This window comes from Pelobates fuscus, chromosome 11, assembly GCF_036172605.1.
Source record: "Pelobates fuscus isolate aPelFus1 chromosome 11, aPelFus1.pri, whole genome shotgun sequence".
In the NCBI taxonomy this organism is placed as follows: Eukaryota; Metazoa; Chordata; class Amphibia; order Anura; family Pelobatidae; genus Pelobates; species Pelobates fuscus.
This window is the reverse complement of record NC_086327.1, coordinates 60801229-60820831: the sequence shown is the minus strand read 5'-3', so window position 1 is coordinate 60820831 and position 19603 is coordinate 60801229. Positions and strand designations below refer to the sequence as shown.

At 49.4% G+C, this 19603-nt stretch overlaps 1 protein-coding gene across 1 annotated transcript in view; it reads left to right on the top strand.

The window, feature by feature from the left end:
- LOC134576883 (C-Jun-amino-terminal kinase-interacting protein 4-like) overlaps positions 1-19603 on the top strand; it is a 214210-nt gene that overhangs the window by 15961 nt on the left and 178646 nt on the right. Inside the window, exon 2 of the mRNA XM_063435564.1 lies at positions 13778-13869. Within this exon, the coding sequence (XP_063291634.1) occupies positions 13781-13869 (89 nt within the window). The 5' untranslated portion in view covers positions 13778-13780. The remainder of the gene's footprint in view (positions 1-13777; positions 13870-19603) is intronic.

Below are 19603 nucleotides of genomic sequence, written 5' to 3'. Positions count from 1 at the left end.
CCCAACTATTCTATCTGGCCAGCACCTCGAGAGCTTTCGATCTATTTGTACACCAGAGATTTGATAAGTCTTCGCTGCCCAGACACCACATATAGCGAACTAGAGGGCCAAATTTACACCAAAACCCTTTTAGTCTAATACACTATCATAATCTAATGGCTGGATTTACAACAGAGCGCATTTAGTCATGATAGGGTGAAAGCTAGCAAACTATAATATACAACAGAGTCTGCTTAGTTTCGCCGATCTCCCTGACCTAACAACCAAAATTAACACCTAGCATGCTAGTCAACAGGACATCGGTGTCCGACCCAAGCTATTTACACCAGAACTTGGTCTGACTATACCACCTATATTAGACGGGCCGACTACGGAGCGTCTAATGTCCAGATGAGCAGTGCGCCTTTGCTCCTTCCATCCCGAAGGACAGGGCCAATTCCAATAACCGGTTCCAAATATAAAACCCCTTGTGGGTCTACCGCTCTAACGGTATCAGTCTTACCTGTTATTTCCTGCCCTGGGTTCGCATTCAAACGACGGGGCACCCCGGTACTCACTGCGCAGAAGCCGATGATCTCCTGGACAAAAGGCCAGTGGCGCCGAGACGAAAGGAGGTCCACGCAGGGGTCCAGGGGTGCTGCAGTAGAGAACGTTGGTAAAAAGCTTTACCATCTCAAATCTCTGCGCCAGCTTCCGTGCGATGAGAAGTTCCCGGCTCAATGCACCAATTATGTTACCGAGTAAACTAGCAAAAACCAAACACAGAGAAATGGATGCAGGACTTCAGGAAATAAGAAGTATTTATTTACATACCGATCGGGTCTCAGGTGAACTCCTGTTCCAAAAATATCTGAGAGACCAACACATGGTGTACAGGACTTTTGTTAACAGCATATCCCCTCCCATACAGTATAACCCCTCCTATATTCCTCAGACCAATCAGCACACAGGATATTCAGGATCTCCTTATATGGCAGACTACATGGCTTGTTGAAGACAAAGGAAATAGGTGCAATTTAAGTTCCTTTCAGTTCCTGCATTCCTGCACATGCTCAGTATACTGATGACTCATCCAACTGTTTGTAATCAGATACTAATTAGCCTATGCCATGTGGAGATTTCAGCCTACTAAAATTTTAACCATGCTGGAATCCCATCACAAGGCTAAATTAAACTAAAAAAGTGCTAACAAACATACCCCAATTGCATGGTGAAAATAATAAATAAAATAAAGAAAACGCCCGACACGCGTTTAGGCGTGTCAATACGTCGTCGTCAGAGGCAAAAACAAACTAGCCACATCTCCAGCTCTCCTTAAGTACCCAGTATATAATTAGCCATGTTGGTATCAGCCGGTTACCTCAAAGAATCCTCACATACCGTTGGGCCAGCAGAAGGCACGCCCAACTGGCATACAGCAGCTCCAAGTTCTGCCCACATTACATCTGTGTACTATACGTATCAAGTTCGTCACCATTTGGGGCAGTGTCAGCTGGGTCATATAGGTGGAGGGGGGCGGGAACCAGCCATTATTACCACACACCTCACACGAGTGAGTCATCACAACGTCACCATATGGGCGGAACTACCGCAACATATGAATGGAGTGCATGAAAAAGGGCTTTGGAAAAGTCATGCACGTTGTTTAAAGTCATCTCTCATCCGACCTGCCGGAACGATGGGTGTATGAGTGTCCAAATGTTAACCCTTGATCACTAATACCTAGTGCCAGCTTATATTAGGTAGTCCTTATTCACGGTTCACAAATGTGGGATCCATCAACTACCAATGAAAGAACCCCTTGCATTCTCAATATATAAGTATGTCTAAGTATATTAAAACTCTTGACACTAGTATTCTCCCATCCCTTAGGGTGGCTAGAGGCAGTGCAAAAAGATGAGCGCAAGGGTACTACTGTTTAACCCCTACCTAGCCATATCACTAACTGCTTATAAGTTGGATATAAGTTGGTGTCCCATCCCCCCTCAAACCATACCGGGCAGTACCAGCACCCTCGCAATCTTTTTTTTTTTTTTTTGACAATCTTTATTTTTATTTTATTTTGGATAGCATAGCAAGAGGTATTACAACCATAACAAGTAAAAACATGGCATGAGTACAGTTCACCAATCTTATAACGGGTGTACATCAGAAATTCCAGGGTAGGAAGATTTAGTTAATAGGAGACTTCATAAGATATTACGTGTGCAATATATGCACTGCTGCTTATACATAACTTGTTAACCCCTAGTACAGTCAAGGTGGTAGGGCTTTCGTAGAGCTTTTGCCGGAATCCCCTGCGAGATATTTCAGGCTATCTGGGTGTCTGCGCAATGTTAGTGATACAAAGTTATAACAAGCAAGAACATAACATGAGTACACTTCACCAGTCTTAGAACAGGAGTATGTCGGAAATTCCAGGGGTAGATAGTTTAAGTTAATAGGAGACAGCATATGATATTGAGTGCGCAATATATTCACAGCTGTTTATACATAACTTGTTAACCCCTAGTACAGTCGAGGTGGTTGGGATTTTATAGAGCTCTTGCCGGAATTCCCTGTGTGATATTTCAGGCTATCTGGGTTTCTATGCAAGGTTTGTGATACAAAGTTATACCGTTATGAAGCCGCATGCGGCTCTCAGCCTATTTCACTTTGATTCAGTTTCACAATTCACCCCAGTAGTACCCCCCAGTAACATGTGGGACTATCCGTGTGTCTGTAGTCAATCTACGTGCCAACTTCACAGTGATATGGGGCCATCATGAAGATGAGCGTCAGAGGGGTATCTATATCCGGTCCATGGGGGCTAAAACATGACATTAAGTGGTAGAAAGTCAAGTCGGTGGAGGGGAGGGTGTCTACTCATTGACGTGTCTGTGAGTCCGTCCCTCGGGACGGTCGAGAGCGCTTATAGTTCGTACCCAGTATGGTACAATATGGTGCGGCAATCAAGGGGGGAGTCTCTACGGGGGAGTTAAGGAGTCTGACTGTCGGGGCTAAGGGGATGGGAGGAGGGAGGGTGAGGGTAGGGAGGGTCGGGATGCCTGTCTCCCGCTCCCCGCACCGGCGGCCGATAAGTGCCACAGCCATGGCGTCCAGACATGAGTACATTTTTCTTGTCTCTCCTGTAGGGCCGCCGTAAGGGACTCCATCGTATATATATCCCCCACCCTGTCCATCCACTGCCGGAGTGTAGGCGCATCCCGCTGCTTCCACATTGTGGGGATCAGTGATGTGGCTGCCGTTAGCAAGTGTTTTATCAGGGATTTTTTATAGGCAGCAAGCGTCATGTCTGTGTGGTGAAGGAGCATGGAGAGGGGTTGGAGCGGTAGTGTAATATCCGTGATCTGTTGAATGGAATCCCTGACCGCAGTCCAAAAGGGTATAATCTCGGGGCAGCTCCACCAAATGTGCAGGTAGGAGCCGTCTGAGGCTCCGCACCTCCAACAGTCTCCGGGAATCTCTGCGTCCATGCGGTGCAGAGTGTCCGGCGTCCTGTACCAGTGCGTAAGGATCTTAAAGTTCGTCTCTTGGAATTTGGAGCTGATGGAGCACTTATGTGACAGAATGAAAATCTTTTCCCACTCCTGGTCCGTGAGTGTGGTCCCCGTATCCCTTTCCCACCTGGTGACATATCTCGGATGTGACTGGTGTTCGCTAGCTAGAAGATGTGCGTAGAGCCTAGAGACTCCCTTATCTGGGTGTGACCTGGCTGAGCAGAGGGTTTCAAATTGTGTGAGGGCTCTGTGTAGGCATTGTTTGACTGGGAAAGTCTTGTAATAAGCTCGAATTTGCATGTAATGGAAGGTGTCTAGTCCCGTGGGTACCTTGTCCCCTAAAATGTCAGCCAAGGGTTTAAGTCGGTTCCCTAGTGTGAGATGCTGAAAGCTGAGCCAGTCGGTGTCGGTGTATGTGCTAAGGTCTGCGGGCGTTAGTCCCCCACCTACCCCCGGGTTGTGCGTTATGGGCGTGTGAGGACTGTCCGTGGTCGTAAGTTGGTGTGAGTATCGCAATGTGCACCAGATTTGCAGTGTGGCGTCAATCAGGGGGTTGCCAGTTCGCAAGGCTCCCAGTGTTAGAGTGCTTAACCATAGGCGTGAGGGAAGAACGCCACCCGTCTGCTCGAGTTCCATGGGGACCCACAGCTTGTTGGTTGGGCGGGCATGCCAGTCCACTATCCTGAGTAGATGGGCTGCTTGATAGTATCTTAGGAATGACGGGAGCCCTGCGCCTCCTCTCGTTTTTGGGCGTTCTAATATCGCCTTGCTAACCCTACTCTTTCTCCCGTTCCAAACAAATTCTCTCACCGCCGCGGAGATCGTTTGAAAAAAGGATCTTGGCAGCGAAACGGGGATTGCTTGGAACAAAAATAGCAGGCGGGGCAGCACATTCATTTTAATAGCGTTGATCCGGCCGAACCAAGAGACATAAAGGCCCCTCCAGCGGCGGAGGTCATTCAGTAAAGCCGTAAGGATGGGGAGGAAGTTTAACTGGTACAATAGGGTCAAATTAGTGGGTAGCCAGATCCCGAGGTATTTGAGCTTATCGGGGCACCATGAAAAGCGGAATTGTGAGTGCAGGTGAGCGATCCCTGCCGCTGGGAGTGAGATCGGCAGGGCCTCCGATTTAGTCATGTTCAGCTTGAGATTGGAGATGCCCCCAAACTCCCTGAAGGCCCAAAGCAAGTTGGGGAATGACACTATGGGGTTGTCTATGAAAAACAGCATGTCGTCGGCGTATGCCGCCACCTTATGCTCCACTCGGTGCATGCTGTACCCCGTAATACCCCCGTCCCGTCTGACCGCCTCCAGGAAGGGCTCCAGGGTGAGGGCGAACAGGAGGGGGGACAGGGGACAGCCTCGCCTGGTGCCGTTGCGTATGTTGAACGGGGCCGAGAGCGCTCCGTTGATCCGGATACGAGCCGTGGGGTTAGTGTACAAAGCTAAGACCCATGAGCGGATATTGGGCCCGAACTGCATATGGCGCAGGGTGGCTTCCAGGTACTTCCAATCCACCCGGTCAAAGGCCTTCTCTGCGTCCGTGGAGACCATTACCAAATTTTTGCCGGTCGACCGGGCGGAGTGGATCAGATTAAGGGCTCGGATGGTATTGTCCCGTGCCTCCCTACCAGGGACAAAGCCCACCTGGTCCGGGTGTATCAGCGCGGGGAGTATGCGGGAGAGTCTCAGGGCCATGGTCTTGGCAAATAATTTTAGATCCGCGTTGAGTAGCGATATCGGTCTATAACTCCCGCAGTCAGAGGGGTCCTTACCGTCCTTGGGTATTACCGTCACCGTCGCGTGTAATGTGTCAACAGGGAACCTGCCACCGTCCAACAGGGAGTTGAGACCCTGTAGCAAATGAGGCAGCAGTATATTTTTGAATTTGCGTAGGTACGAGGTCGGTAGGCCGTCAGGGCCTGGCGCTTTGTTGGACTTAGATTGTTTAAGGGCTGCGGCTAGTTCCTCCTCAGTTATCGGGCGGTCCAAGTCCTCGGCTACGTCCGCCGGGACCTTGCGCCCCACGTACTCAGAGAGGAACGCCTCTATCCTATGTTGGTGGAGGGAGGTGTCCGCGCGGTGTGAGGTTGCGTCGATATTGTACAGATCTGCGTAAAAATGCCTAAATGCTTGTAGGATGTCCGGGGGTGTCCGTTTCACCGTCCCATCCCTGCCCCTTATCTGGTGCACATGCTGCTGTCTATGCCTCTGTGTCAGGGTGCGGGCCAACATTTTCCCGCATTTGTTGGAGAATTCGTAAAAGTGTCTATTAGACTTCCGTATTGTATGTAACAGATTCTGTGAGAGCAAGTCCCTGAGTTGTCTACGTTGGTCGGTGAGAATGCGGTAGGTATCGTCCGTGTGGTCTTGTTTGTGTTGCGTCTCCAAGTCCGCTATTGTTCGTGTCAGTGTCTGGATCCGTGTGGCGTGGTCTTTCTTGCGTTGGGTGCAAAGTTTGATAAACTGTCCCCTTATCACACATTTATGTGCCTCCCACACCGTGAGGGGGGCCACGTCGGTGTCGTCGTTGTCAGTAAAATAATGTGTCAAGGTCTGTGCTATTTGGGTGGTGAAGGTAGCGTCTCCCAGTACACTTTCATTGAGTTTCCAACAGCGTTCCCTGGGTTTGAAGAGTGGGGATTTAAGTGTGATGAGAACTGGGGCATGGTCCGAGTCTCGTTGTATTCCGATGTCGGATGCGAGGAGGAAGGGGAGGTATTCTTGGGCAAGGAAGACATAGTCTATCCGGCTATATCTATTGTGTACTGCGGAGTAGCATGTGTAGTCTTTAGCGTCGGGATGCGCCACCCTCCAACAGTCGACTAGGCCCGATTTACCCAGAGCTTGTTTGGCTTGCCTTAAGCAGTGTGCGGGAATGGTACTGGTGCCCACGGACGTATCCATCCGGGGGTCCAGCGGAATATTAAGATCGCCGGCTAGTATCAGGGTTCCCTCTCGGAACCTCTCCAGTTGTGCCAATGTTTTCATCAGAAATCGATGCTGTCCCTTATTGGGGCAATAGATCGTGGCGAATGTGTACCTATGTGCTGCAATTGCCCCCTTTACAAATAAAAACCTCCCCTGGGGGTCAGCTTGTGAGGTAGTGTTCTCGATCGGGACCTTATTAGCGAAAACAATGGCCACGCCTGCGCGTTTGGAATCAGGGTTGTTAGCGTAAAATCCCAGCGGGTACCGTCTATCCCGTATCTGGGGGGCCTCGTTGCCTTTAAGGTGCGTTTCCTGCAGAAACGCTATCGAGGCCCTATGTGACCACAAGGTTCTCAGTAATTGTCGCCGTTTTTCCGGGGCATTAAGACCTCGAATATTATGTGAGAACAGTGTCAGGGAGGCGGGGGTGAAAGTGGTCGCCATGGCTGTTCGGGGCGGGGTGGGGAGAAGGAAGGGAGTCGGGGAGGGAAAGGTAGGGGTACTATCCCTGTCCGTGGGTTCGGGCCCGTCTAGGGCTACGGGGGGTTAGGCAACTAAGACCCTAGGTCGTGAAAGGGTGACCTGATCTACAGGTGGGTCGGTTGCAGGGGGGTGAGAAAGTCCGGTAGGATAAGTTCGTTCAGAGAGAGCGGTGTCCGCTCTCCCTCGACCCACGTTGTGGGGCGTACGTCTCGGCTATTAGTCGTCGGGGGAGTGTGAAGCACGTGGCGGAGCGCCAGAGCCAACCCGGAAACCGGGCAGGGGGTGTGGTACCGTCCTGGTGGGGAGTCTGGGTATTAAAACTACAAGGAACCAAACATAACTGTTGGAATACATCATAACTGTCGACATACATTAACCGTTAAGGGCCCCGCGAGTCGGGGGGGAGCGACCCCGGGGCCGCATTCCAAACCGCCCGCCACGGCGTGGTAGGGAGACCGCATACAATTTAATTGTGGGGGAAGCACGTGGCGCGAGCGATTCAGCACGGCCCCCGGGCCGCACCAGCCGTAATAAACACAAGACCAATCCAGGTCGTCATTCCATACCGCCAGACCGCAGGCGCCGGCCTAGCGGCCTACCGCCCGCTGTGGGGCGGCACGAGCTACTAAGTCGGATAAGGTGACACATCATGGTACAGTACCAGCCCCCCGCCCTCCAACAATATACATAAACTGCCCAAGTACATTTACAACACGACTCTTCTGCCCCGTGGATGCCCCTTTGCCAAATATGTGCCAATAGTTCAGGCTGGCCGGCCTCCGTAGGCAGCGCATAGGGGTGGTTCTCAAACTGGTCCTGGAACTGCTGCCGTAGGGTAAGTTGGCCGCTCCCCAGGCGGAGGAGTATTATCGATCGGGCTGGGCCTGCCTGCATAGGGTGTCAGGGTGTATGGAGTCCCAAATGTCCCAAAAAACAAGAAGGAGATGGCATTTACCCATACCCCACCCAAATTCGGCAAGGGCCTAAGTGTGGCTTTGGGAAAACCGCCACTGTTCACATCGCAACAAGTATGTAGGGAGGCCCTGCCGGCGGTTTGTCCCGGTTCCCACCCATGTTACAAGCTAAGTGTGCAAGTGTAAATATAATCATGTCAACTTATCTGTTAGCGAAGTCGTCTGGGGAGGCCTCCTCAGGCCGGCTCCTGCTGCCACGGGACCAAGACGACAATATGCTTATCTAGGGACCGGTTGTTATTCTTCGGGGCCTGCCGGGCCCCCCCAGCGGGCGGGTTGCGCATCTCTCCTAGGTTGGTTACGGAGAGCCTCAGGGACCTCGGGGTGGGCTGGTCGCGGTGGAGGCTGGTCCACGATCCAGTTGCGGACCGTGACTGGCGGTAGATCGAGGGCCCTCAGAAAGCCGGGTATATCGTTAGGCCAACGTAGGGAGCACCACGTGTTGCCCTTCTTAGCCTGTAGGCTAAAGGGGAAGCCCCACTTGTATGGGATGCGCTTTTCCTGTAGGATGCCTGTCAAGGGTCGTAGGGCTCTCCGTGCGTCTAAAGTGAGGGCAGAGAGGTCTTGGTATAAGGAAATCGGGGCGTCCAGATAGGTGACTGTCTGCGTGCGGGCTGCCCTCATAATGGCTTCTTTGAGCTGAAAGGAGAGGAGGCAGCAGATCACATCTCGGGGCAGGCCATCCCTTCTTGGGGGCCGCAGGGCCCTGTGTGCACGTTCAATGTGGTAGTCATCTTGAGCACCGTCGCCCAGTATACGGGTGAAAAGCTGTGCGAGGGCAGTACCCAGGTCCTCAGATTCAGCCTCGGGCATGCCCCTGATCCTGATATTATTCCGCCTGCCCCTGTTGTCCAGATCCTCCACCTGTCTGCGGAGGTCTAGGAGTACTGAGCCCTGCCTGGCCGTGGCATGGTCAGCTGCCTGGGAGTGTTGAATCGCCTGCAAGTTTTCATGCTCCAGCTCTGTGACACGCTCTTCCAAGGCCGAGAGGTCCCTGCGCACCTCCAGAATCTCCTCACGGATCGCCGCCCTCAGTTCCGCTACCATGGCAGTTTTATCTTGCTTGGTGAGCATATTAGCAGATATGGCTGTCAGTTCCGCCGTGATTTGTGTCAAAGTTTCCCCTCTGGCTGGGCTTGGCTCCGAGCCCGCTCCGCTCTCAGTACTAGGGGATGCCGCCGCCATTTTGTCTGCCTGCCTCGTGGCACGGTAAGCGTCTGGCGTGGAGAGAAAATCATCCATCGGGCCGGCCTGTTTTCTCGATGGGCTAGTGCCCGATGGTCCAGGGGTGCCCTGGCGCTTAGTCCTCCCCATTTCGCCTGCGTGGTTCTGCTAATAATAGGGGCTATGTGGGTCGAGTTCGCGGAGCTCCGAAAAACACGTCTCACTCCATGCACCGGCAAGCCACGCCCCTTTTTTTCTTTTTTCTTTTTTTTTTTTAAATACTATTTTGATTGTATCAATATTTTGCTAGCTTGTATTTGTTTTTATTTTTTTAATCTAGTTTGCATGGGGAACCAAATGCAAACTATTTATAAATTATCTTGGTAGTGGCAGTTTTTGTTTGTTTGTTTAACACATTTACCCGAAGATGGCAGCATAGGCCCTTTCCAGTTAATTATATACAGTTAGGGATGGAATATTTGAACACTGGCACAATTTTCATAAATGTTGGCTCTGTTTTTATGTTTTTCTTAGGCATGTTAGAGGTTCACAGCAGCAGCTTCCAAATTTGAATGCCACACCTGGAATCCACTCCAAACCTTTTACCTGCTTAATTGATTAATAAATAATGAAGGAATAGACGAGTCATCTCCATGAAAAAGCTCTTGAGTTAATTTAAAAATTACTTTTGGTCCCTTGAAAAAGAGGGGGCTACATATTAAAGAGCTGTAATTCCTCCAATTTGGATGTAAATACCCCTCAAATTAAAGCTGAGACACTGCACATTAAGTCCATATTCATTCTTTTCTTTCTCTCATTAAGTCCTCTGCTCATCTCAATGTTTCTCATCATTATTCCACATGTGTCCCATTTCACCCTCTATGGGTTTCACCCACAGACTCCCAATGACACCTAATGTGCCTTTGCCAATCTCAACCTGTTTTTAATCTACACCTCAGATAAATAGCTGCCCCATTTCACCCTCAATATGCAATTACTTGACCCTAAACACACTCAATGTATCATTGCCCAATTTCACTGTTTCTATCTATAGCCCCAAATGTTTTGGTTTCCACCCCCACATATGGCCACAACTGACCTTTTGCCTCTCTGTTAATCAGGATGATGCCTGAAGTAAAATCTCTCTGCCCGCCTGCTGCTTTTCTTCTTAGATGCAGTATTAACGCTACGCTCTGCATGTGTGGGATAAGAGCAGAGGAAATTATGTCACATGGGGACCCTGTGGGCTAAAATTTAAAGGAACACCATAGTCACCTAAATTACTTTAGCTAAATAAAGCAGTTTTAGTGTATAGATCATTCCCCCGAATTTCACTGCTCAATTCACTGTCATTTAGGAGTTAAATCACTTTGTTTCTGTTAATGCAGCCCTAGCCACACCTCCCCTGGCTATGATTGACAGAGCCTGCATGAAAAAAAAACAACTGGTTTCACTTTCAAACAGATGTAATTTACCTCAAATAATTGTATCCCAATCTCTAAATTGAACTTTAATCACACACAGAAGGCTCTTGCAGGGTCTAGCAAGCTATTAACATAGCAGGGGATATGAAAATCTTAATTAAACAGAACTTGCAATAAAGAAAGCCTGAATAGGGCTTTCTTTACAGGAAGTGTTTATGGAAGGCTGTGCAAGTCACATGCAGGGAGGTGTGACTAGGGTTCATAAACAAAGGGATTTAACTGCTAAATGGCAGAGGATTGAGCAGTGAGGCGGCAGGGGCATACACCAAAACTGCTTCATTAAGCTAAAGTTGTTCTGGTGACTATAGTGTCCCTTTAACTCCATACTATTTGATTTGTCGTGAGACAGTCACTCTTCTTTTTTTTTATATAGCAGTGTCGCCTCGGTATTTCTCCTCGCCCTCCCCTCACCCCAGATAGTAAATCACTTTTTGTTTGCAATTCTTTAGTAAATCTACCAGATTATGTGATTATTTTTTTGAGTAGTGTAGCGGATCCTGGGTAACCCGACTTGTTACCTCCGCTATTAATGAATGAAGAGACCCATTTTCTTCAGTAACTGGACGACACAGTTCCAGGGGTACAGCAATGCTTTATTGGTCCACACTCTACTTTTACACTTCCCCCATGCAAGAGGACAAGGTCACATAACAGAACCGGAACCTGTGTGTGTGTGTGTGTGTATTTGAAAGTGTATGTGTGCGTGTGTGTGTATGTATAACTGAAATAGATAATGTTATAACTCAATTATGCCCAGGCAGGAAAACCATATTTTTACAGTATTTCAGAAGTACCCCAAAACCAAAACCTTTCCCCATAAATGTCACATCCCTGGGTAGCTCTGGGTGAACAACATATCCCAAAATCACCCAGATCAAAGCAGGGGTTCACAAATTCCTTGGAAGTCACGTTTTGACCGACCGAACGTATGGCTTTATGCCCAATATAGTTCCAGAGGATTAGGCTGTGCGGCTGGTCTATTTTATTAGTCAAATAATGTTTAAATGGTCGAACAGATCCATTCATGCATAGTGTTAGTGTACGTATCTGGTTCGTTAGATTATTTCTACCGAAAAGCGCTTCATTCGTGTAATTCCAGTTGAACTTAGGTGGAAGTCCCAGGGGTGTTCGTGCCGTCAAGTGTCCAATTTTAGTTCAATGCACTCGACGACCAAACAACGCTGCCTTTGTTCGTGTCCCAAGATGGCCTTTGCCACGTGTTCGTCTATACGAACGGCGACCACCCAGCCGACCGCTTAGAACGTTTGTGTGGTTGCTATTTATGGAGGTGTGAACGGGGTTAATGAGCGGCACACTCCATATCTGTGTGGTCTCCCGTTCGGTAATTTGTTCGGTTGTCGAACAAAACCATTGGGAACCATTTAAGGGAATAGATTTTGATGAAAAACGTAGGTTTCAAAGCAAGAGGATTATGTCTCGCACCAGTATTGCACATTCCAAACATAAGGGACAACGAGAAGAGGGAATGGTGGTACGGGCAGCCCGGAACCGGTATAAGAATATGGTAGCATGGTTCATTCTGCTACACTGCCCCCCGTTGACTACAAGCCGGCATACAGAGTCTAAACCTCAACGGATCGGCTTGGGGATGTCCGGGGAAGCTCACAGATCATTTTTCAAGCTTGGTCTGTCTGGGAAAACCCATCAGCGTTTCCATTTTTGTTTTCCTAGGCGGTAATGGGTAGTGAAATCAAAAGGCTGTAGCGCCAAACTCCAGCGCAACAGCCTGGCGTTGTCTCCTGCCACCCGGTTCAGCCAGACTAATGGGTTGTGATCCCTGAGCAAAGAGAAGGGCTGTCCGTACAAATAGGGTTGTAACTTTTTCAGGGCCCACACCACGGCTAGGCACTCTTTCTTGTATGGCGGCGTAGCTTACTTCTCTCTGGGTAACAACTTGTGACTGATGTTCTCTGCCATCGGGTCCGCACTGCTCAGCACTGCCCCCAATCAAACATAGAAGCGTCTGTATGAACGAGAAAACGTTTAGTTCGATTGGGAGCTGCCAATACAGGAGGGTTACAAGTGCCTGTTTTAATTGTTGGAATGCCTGCTTACACTCCGAGGCCCAGACTACTTGGCGGGGAAGATTCTTGCTGGTAAGGTCGGCTAGGGCACTATAGTTGGGCACAAACTTACTGTAGTACCCTGCGGTCCCTAGAAACACTAATACCTGTATCTTCTTCCTGGGGGTTGGCCACTGGGCCACTGCCTCAATCTTAGCGGGTTCAGGTTTCTGCTGCCCGCATCCCACTTGGTGATCCTATCTAGGACCGCTCATATATGGGCCAAGTGCACCTGCCAAGTATCGCTAAAAATGGCGATCTCGTCCAGATATGCACAGGCGTAGTCTTGTAACCCATCTAGGTCTGTCCACCATCCGCTGGAAGGTAGCCAGAGCGTTTTTCATCCCAAATAACATTACCTTAAATTGGTATAAGCCGAATGGGGTGACAAAGGCTGACTTAGGGATGGCTTCCGGGGCGAGGGGGATCTGCCAATACCCCTTACAAAGATCAATTGTATTGAGGTTATTGGCCCATAGCCATCCGGTCTAACAACTCGTCTATCCTAGGCATCGGATTGGCACCTGACACAGTCTTATCATTTAACCTCCGGTAATCCACGCAGAAACGGGTCATACCATCCCGTTTCAGTACTAGGACTACTGGGGAGGACCAGAAGGTTCAGAAGGTTCAATACCCCCAGTTGGAGCATCTCGTGGATCTCCTTGCACATATTTTCCCACACCTATACTGGGATTCGGTAGGGGGTTTGGCGCAACGGGAGTTGACCTGGTGTCTCTGTTTGTGTGTCTATTTGGAAAGTGTGTATGATTATGAAAGTGTGTGTCTGGGTGTTGGTGGATGTATTGGAAAGTGTGTGTGTCTGGGGGTTTGTGTGTGTATGTATGTATTGTCAAGTGTTTGTGTGTATATTGGAAAATGTATGTATGGTTGATTGTATGTAATAGGCATCTTGTGTATATGGATGCATATACTGAATGAGTGTGTTTATGTTGGGCAGTGTGTCTCTTTCTTTCCCTAAGTAATTGAGATAAAGTTGTTTTGAGGGAAGAAGGTTATTTAAATATAGGGAAAAGTAGCTATACTATTACAAATCCTGTAATGTCACAGTTTACCTTTAAAACATTAGTTTATTAGTACCATGTGTAAAAGCTTTCACATAAGAACTATTTTAATAGTTATTATTGACAATGCAGATTATGAAGAACTACAAAGATCTGCGATATCAAAGATCTTTGTCCATGGAGGTGATACGACATTCTGGACGTAATACTCCACTTCACGACTTGTAAGTATTAAAAAGGATGACTGGAAATGTTTTTTTTACAGCATTGGAGTGTAATGTGTTACTGTAATTGTAATAGCTATGCCTAAACTATAGTCCCTCTTGTTTAGGCATATTTAAGCAATATGTCGGCATATTTTAGATGTAACAAATTGAAAAATTTAAACCACTAACCCTGTCTTCTTTCTAATCCTGTTTAAACATCAAAATAAATATATGTTGATGTTAAGTTGTTAAAATTATGTATTACAATTACTTATAAGTCTGTTTTTTTTCTGTTGCATTTAAATTTGGGGGCACACCCAGGACATGCATTTCTAAGCAGTGTGTAGCGGATGGCACTGGGCTGTCCTACAATTTCATGTGCATAACTGTATTCATGTAAACTGCTAGTTGTATAAGTGTTTAAAAGAAGTGTATTCCTCTGATTGTTCGGTAGAATCATTCGAATAAACTAAGGGAATGAAACTACCGAACAACCAGACCTCCCCTGTGTGAAGTGTGCCTTCAATTACCTGTGGCAACATTGTTGCGAGCAGGTAATTAACGAGCTATTCTGTAGGTCCTTTGTCTCGGGGTGGCAGCCATTCGGGAGACGAACACGTGGTGGTGGCCATTTTACAAACTCCCGAACAGCCAGACCTCCCCTGTGTGAAGTGTGCCTTCAATTACCTGTGGCATTAAATTGGACACTCGACTAGGCAAACACCGCTGAGACCTCCAGAGCTCCATAACTACCGAACGGAGAGACCTAACGAATCCCCATTCGGTAGAAACAAAGTACCGAACGGGGGAACTATAATACAGGTGAATTTAAGTGTGGATGGCTAAGATTACTGTATGTTTTTACTGCCGAACGGAGACCGAATGCAGGGCCCTTTTCGGATACCACCTCGTGTGCGTTCGGTCAAACTTCACCCTCCACCTAACTACCGAACCCCTGGTCCGATCTGGGTAAATTTTGGATATATTATTCACCCAGACCAGGGCTACCTGGCGGTACCCTAATATTGATGCTATGTACTAGTTTAGGGGTACATCCAGGTTTGGGGTAAACATACAGTAAAGTTAAGGGGATTATGAGTCACTCTGAGGGGAGGAGATGTGTGGGAGGTAACAGTTACAGTATTGGTTACTGTCCTAATTGATGTGAATCCCTCCCTTGCATGGAAGCATGCTTTATAAGGCACCCTGGAATAAAGATTGTCAGTTCTACTCCTGAAACTGTGTGTCGTCCAGTTAATGGGATTGCTGTTGGGATACTGCTGTATTACTTTGCCTGCTGGAAACCTTGTCTGTGGATTTACCATTGCCTTGTTCCTGAGTCTCACTTGTATTATAAGCGGAGATAACCTGGAGAATATTGCATCTCCGCTACATTGGTTGGCAGCGCTGGGATCCAGACTCACAGAGGAACAAGCATAAATGGAGTATGGATGGGGATTGATTTTACTACGCTAAAACGCTCCACGCTAAAGGACCTCCTAGAGGCAAGGGGTATACCAGCCAGCAGCAAGAAGAAAGCGGTACTCATTACTGAACTGATGGCAGAGTACCGAATGGATGGCGATTCGGTTCCCGAACAGAGGGATCCGGGAGAAACACAGGAACAGATGGAGTTCCAGAGGCAGGTTCGATTCAGGCTGTCTTTTTATGGGGAAAACCCCTCAGAGGAAATTATTTCAAAGACTATGACAGAGGTCCAAGAATTTATCTTAAGGAAACAGACGACAGCAGCTCCAGAACACAGCTCTGCAAGGAATGTACCACAAGAAGGTAAGATACCATACCAGGCTTTTAAAACGTATGTGGAGGCAGAGGAAGATATAGACGCTTTTCTGCAAGACTTTGAGAGACTGTGTGCACTGCATAAAATCAGTGCAGAGGACTGGGTACCCATTTTGGCCGGAAAGTTAACGGGGAGGGCAGCAGAGGCATATCAGACTGTACCTAATGAGGAAATACGGAATTACAGTAAAGTGAAAGAAATTATACTAGCCAGGTATGCTATAACACCAGAAGCATACCGGCGGAGATTCAGGGATTTAAAGAAGGTGGAGAAAGACTCACATGCAGAGTGGGCATGCAAATTACAAAGGGCAGCACTCGGGTGGGTGCAAGCTAGCAAAGCACGGTCCATGGAGGACGTAATCCAGATGATGCTGATGGAGCAATTCTATGAGGGAGTAACCAGCGATGTCCAGGAATGGGTAAGGGACAGAAACCCTACATCCCTCACCGAAGCTGCCAGGAAGGCAGATGAGTATCTGGATGCACGCAGGCAACAAAAACCTGCAGCCCCAAAAGCCACATTTAAAACCTTTGGGGGAACCACCTACACCCCAGCTCCACCGAGACAGCTACCACCGCCCGCTGCACAGCCACGGTTCCGCCAGCCAACTTCTGGCCCCTGTCATCACTGCCAGAAATGGGGACATTATAAAAGGGAATGTCCCCAACTACGGGATCGTTCCACCTGGATCCGCCCAGGCCCACCACCACCGAGAGCAGCCGCAGCCCACCACTACCAGGTTGTAGTGGCCACACCATATGGTTCAGCCGTTCCCATTACCACCGTAGAGCAGTGGGAGGTACTACATGAGGCGGATCCAGTCCAGGCCAATACCGATAACCTACAACATCACCGACAAACCGTATATCTGGAGGGTAAAGCAGTCCAAGGGCTACAGGACTCGGGAGCTACTATCACCCTGGTACAGAGTCACCTGGTTTCGGAAACTTAGTAAAACTGTGGCCGTCAGGGTAGCCGGGGGAGAAGTGTACCGGCTACCTACAGCAAGGGTACATTTACATTGGGGAGCGGGGGCTGGACACGTGGAGGTGGGGTTGATGCCGCAGTTACCGGCGGAGGTTTTATTGGGGAACGATCTGGGGAGGCTCACATCTGCTTTTGAGCCCCAAACGCCCATCACAGGAGATGCTCACCCTGTGGTCACCCGACAACAGGCCCGCACCCAGAACTACAACACACTGCCGGAGGTCCAGGTAAGAGACCCTTCCCCTCCTTTAGAATGTGTTCCCTGGGCCCCACCTAATGAATTTGCAGCGGAAGTAGTAACAGACCCTACGCTCCAAGTATATAGGGACAAGGTTGTCACGGACTCACCCGGGGGGAGGGAGAGAGGTTTGTCTGGGACAAGCAACTTCTATACCGGGAAACGGCCAAGCAGATTACTGGGTCAGACCCGATAGTGATGAGGCAGTTAGTGGTACCACAGCGGTACCGAGCTGAGTTACTCCGGATATCGCATGATATTCCGCTATTCGGGCATCTAGGGGTCAGTCGTACTAGGTACAGACTGACCCAAAGTTTCTTCTGGCCAGGGATCAGCCAGGAAGTGCACAGATATTGCACTACGTGCGATACCTGCCAGAGGGTAGGGAAAAAGGGGAGACCGAAGGAAAGCGGAACTGCACCCCTTAGTCATAATTGAGGAACCCTTTAGCCGAATAGCGGTAAATTTGATAGGCCCTCTCAAGAAAGCTAGCCCGTCAGGCAAAAGGTATATTTTAACGGTAGTAGATTATGCCACTAGATATCCAGAGGCAGTGGCTCTGACCAACATCCACGCTGAAACGGTCGCGGATGCCCTCATGCGGATATTCTCCCAGATGGGATTACCCAGGGAGATTATCTCGGATCAGGGTACCCAATTTACAGCAGAGTTCACCCAACACCTCTGGAGGATCTGTGGCATTAAGCCTATTATCAGTGCCCCTTACCACCCCCAGACTAATGGGCTCTGTGAACGGTTCAATGGTACCCTAAAACAGATGCTCCGAACCTTCGCAGAGACCAACAAAGACTGGGAGCGATTCCTGCCGCATCTCCTGTTTGCATACCGGGAGGTGCCGCAGGAATCCACTGGGTTTTCCCTGTTTAAACTGCTATTTGGGAGGAGAGTCCGAGGTCCCCTAGATCTTATTAGAGAGCATTGGGAGGGAGACCGGAGCGCAGATGGCACTCCCATCATACCATATGTGTTGGCCTTTCGAGACCGCCTGGAAGCAATGACCAGGACGGTAAGGGAAAACCTTCAGGCGGCACAGACCCGCCAGCGCACGTGGTATGATCGGGGAGCCAGGCACCATAGCTTTCAGGTCGGGCAGAAAGTGCTAATTTTAAAGCCTGTCCGACATGACAAGCTACAGGCCGCCTGGCAGGGACCATATAACGTGGTGGAACAGAGATGTGCCACCACCTATATCATAGGCCCCTGCACAGGGACTGGAGGGCGACGCATGCTCCATGTGAACATGATGAAGCCCTACCAGGAGCGCACCGAGGAGGTAACCGCCATATGTGCGCCCAACTCTGACGAGTTTGACAGCTTACCACTCCCCGATTTGCTGGGAGATGGACAGTTGTCTGGGGATTTAGGGGAGGTTGCACTGGGAGACCGGCTGAGCCCCCAGGAGCGTATCGAGGTGCAGCAGTTATTAGAGGAAAAACGAGACACGTTCTCTAATGTACCTGGGTACACCCCTCTGGCCACTCACCGGGTAGAGACCCCGGGGCAACTACCCATGCGCCAGACCCCATACCGCATCCCAGAAGCGGTGAGGGAAAACATGCGCAAGGAGATCAATGAGATGCTCCAACTGGGGGTGATTGAGCCCTCAGATAGTCCCTGGGCTTCTCCTGTAGTACTCGTACCAAAGCGAGACGGTACGACTTGCTTCTGCGTGGACTACAGGAGATTGAACGAGAATGCCACGGATAGACGAACTACGCCACGGATAGACGAACTACTGGACAGGATGGCCAGGGGCCAATACCTCACTACTATCAACTTATGTAAAGGGTATTGGCAAATCCCCCTGGCCCCAGATGCCATCCCTAAGTCGGCCTTTGTCACCCCATTTGGTTTGTACCAGTTTAAGGTCATGCCATTTGGGATAAAAAAACGCCCCGGCTACTTTCCAGAGGATGGTCGACCGACTCCTGGATGGGTTCCAGGACTATACCTGTGCCTACCTGGACGATATTGCCATTTTTAGCAATACGTGGCAGGAACACTTGGCCCACATAGGAGCCGTACTGGACAGGATTAGGGAAGCTGGTTTGACATTGAAACCGGCCAAGTGCAGCATAGGGATTGGCGAGGTGCAGTACCTGGGACATAGAGTGGGGTGCGGCAAACAGAAACCCGAACCCGCCAAAGTAGAGGCCGTGGCCCAGTGGCCCACCCCTAGGACTAAGACCCAGGTGTTAGCGTTTCTAGGGACAGCTGGGTATTACAGAAAGTTTGTTCCCAATTATAGCGCCCTGGCCAAACCCCTTACTGACTTGACCCGTAAGAACCTTCCCCGCCAAGTTACCTGGACCCAGGAGTGTGAGCAGGCATTCCAACACCTGAAAAATGCACTGATAAATGCCCCTGTCTTGGCAGCTCCCAATCCAACTAAACGATTTCTTGTTCACACAGACGCTTCTATGTTTGGATTGGGGGCAGTACTAAGCCAAGTCGGGGCCGATGGCGGAGAACATCCCGTGGCTTACAACAGTCTCAAACTGTTACCCCGAGAAGCAAGCTACGCCATCATCGAGAAGGAATGCCTGGCTGTGGTGTGGGCCCTATAGAAACTGCAGCCGTATCTGTATGGACAGCCCTTTTCCTTGCTCACGGATCACAACCCGTTGGTATGGCTAAACCGGGTGGCTGGGGACAATGCTAGGCTGCTGCGCTGGAGCTTGGCGCTGCAGCCCTTTGAC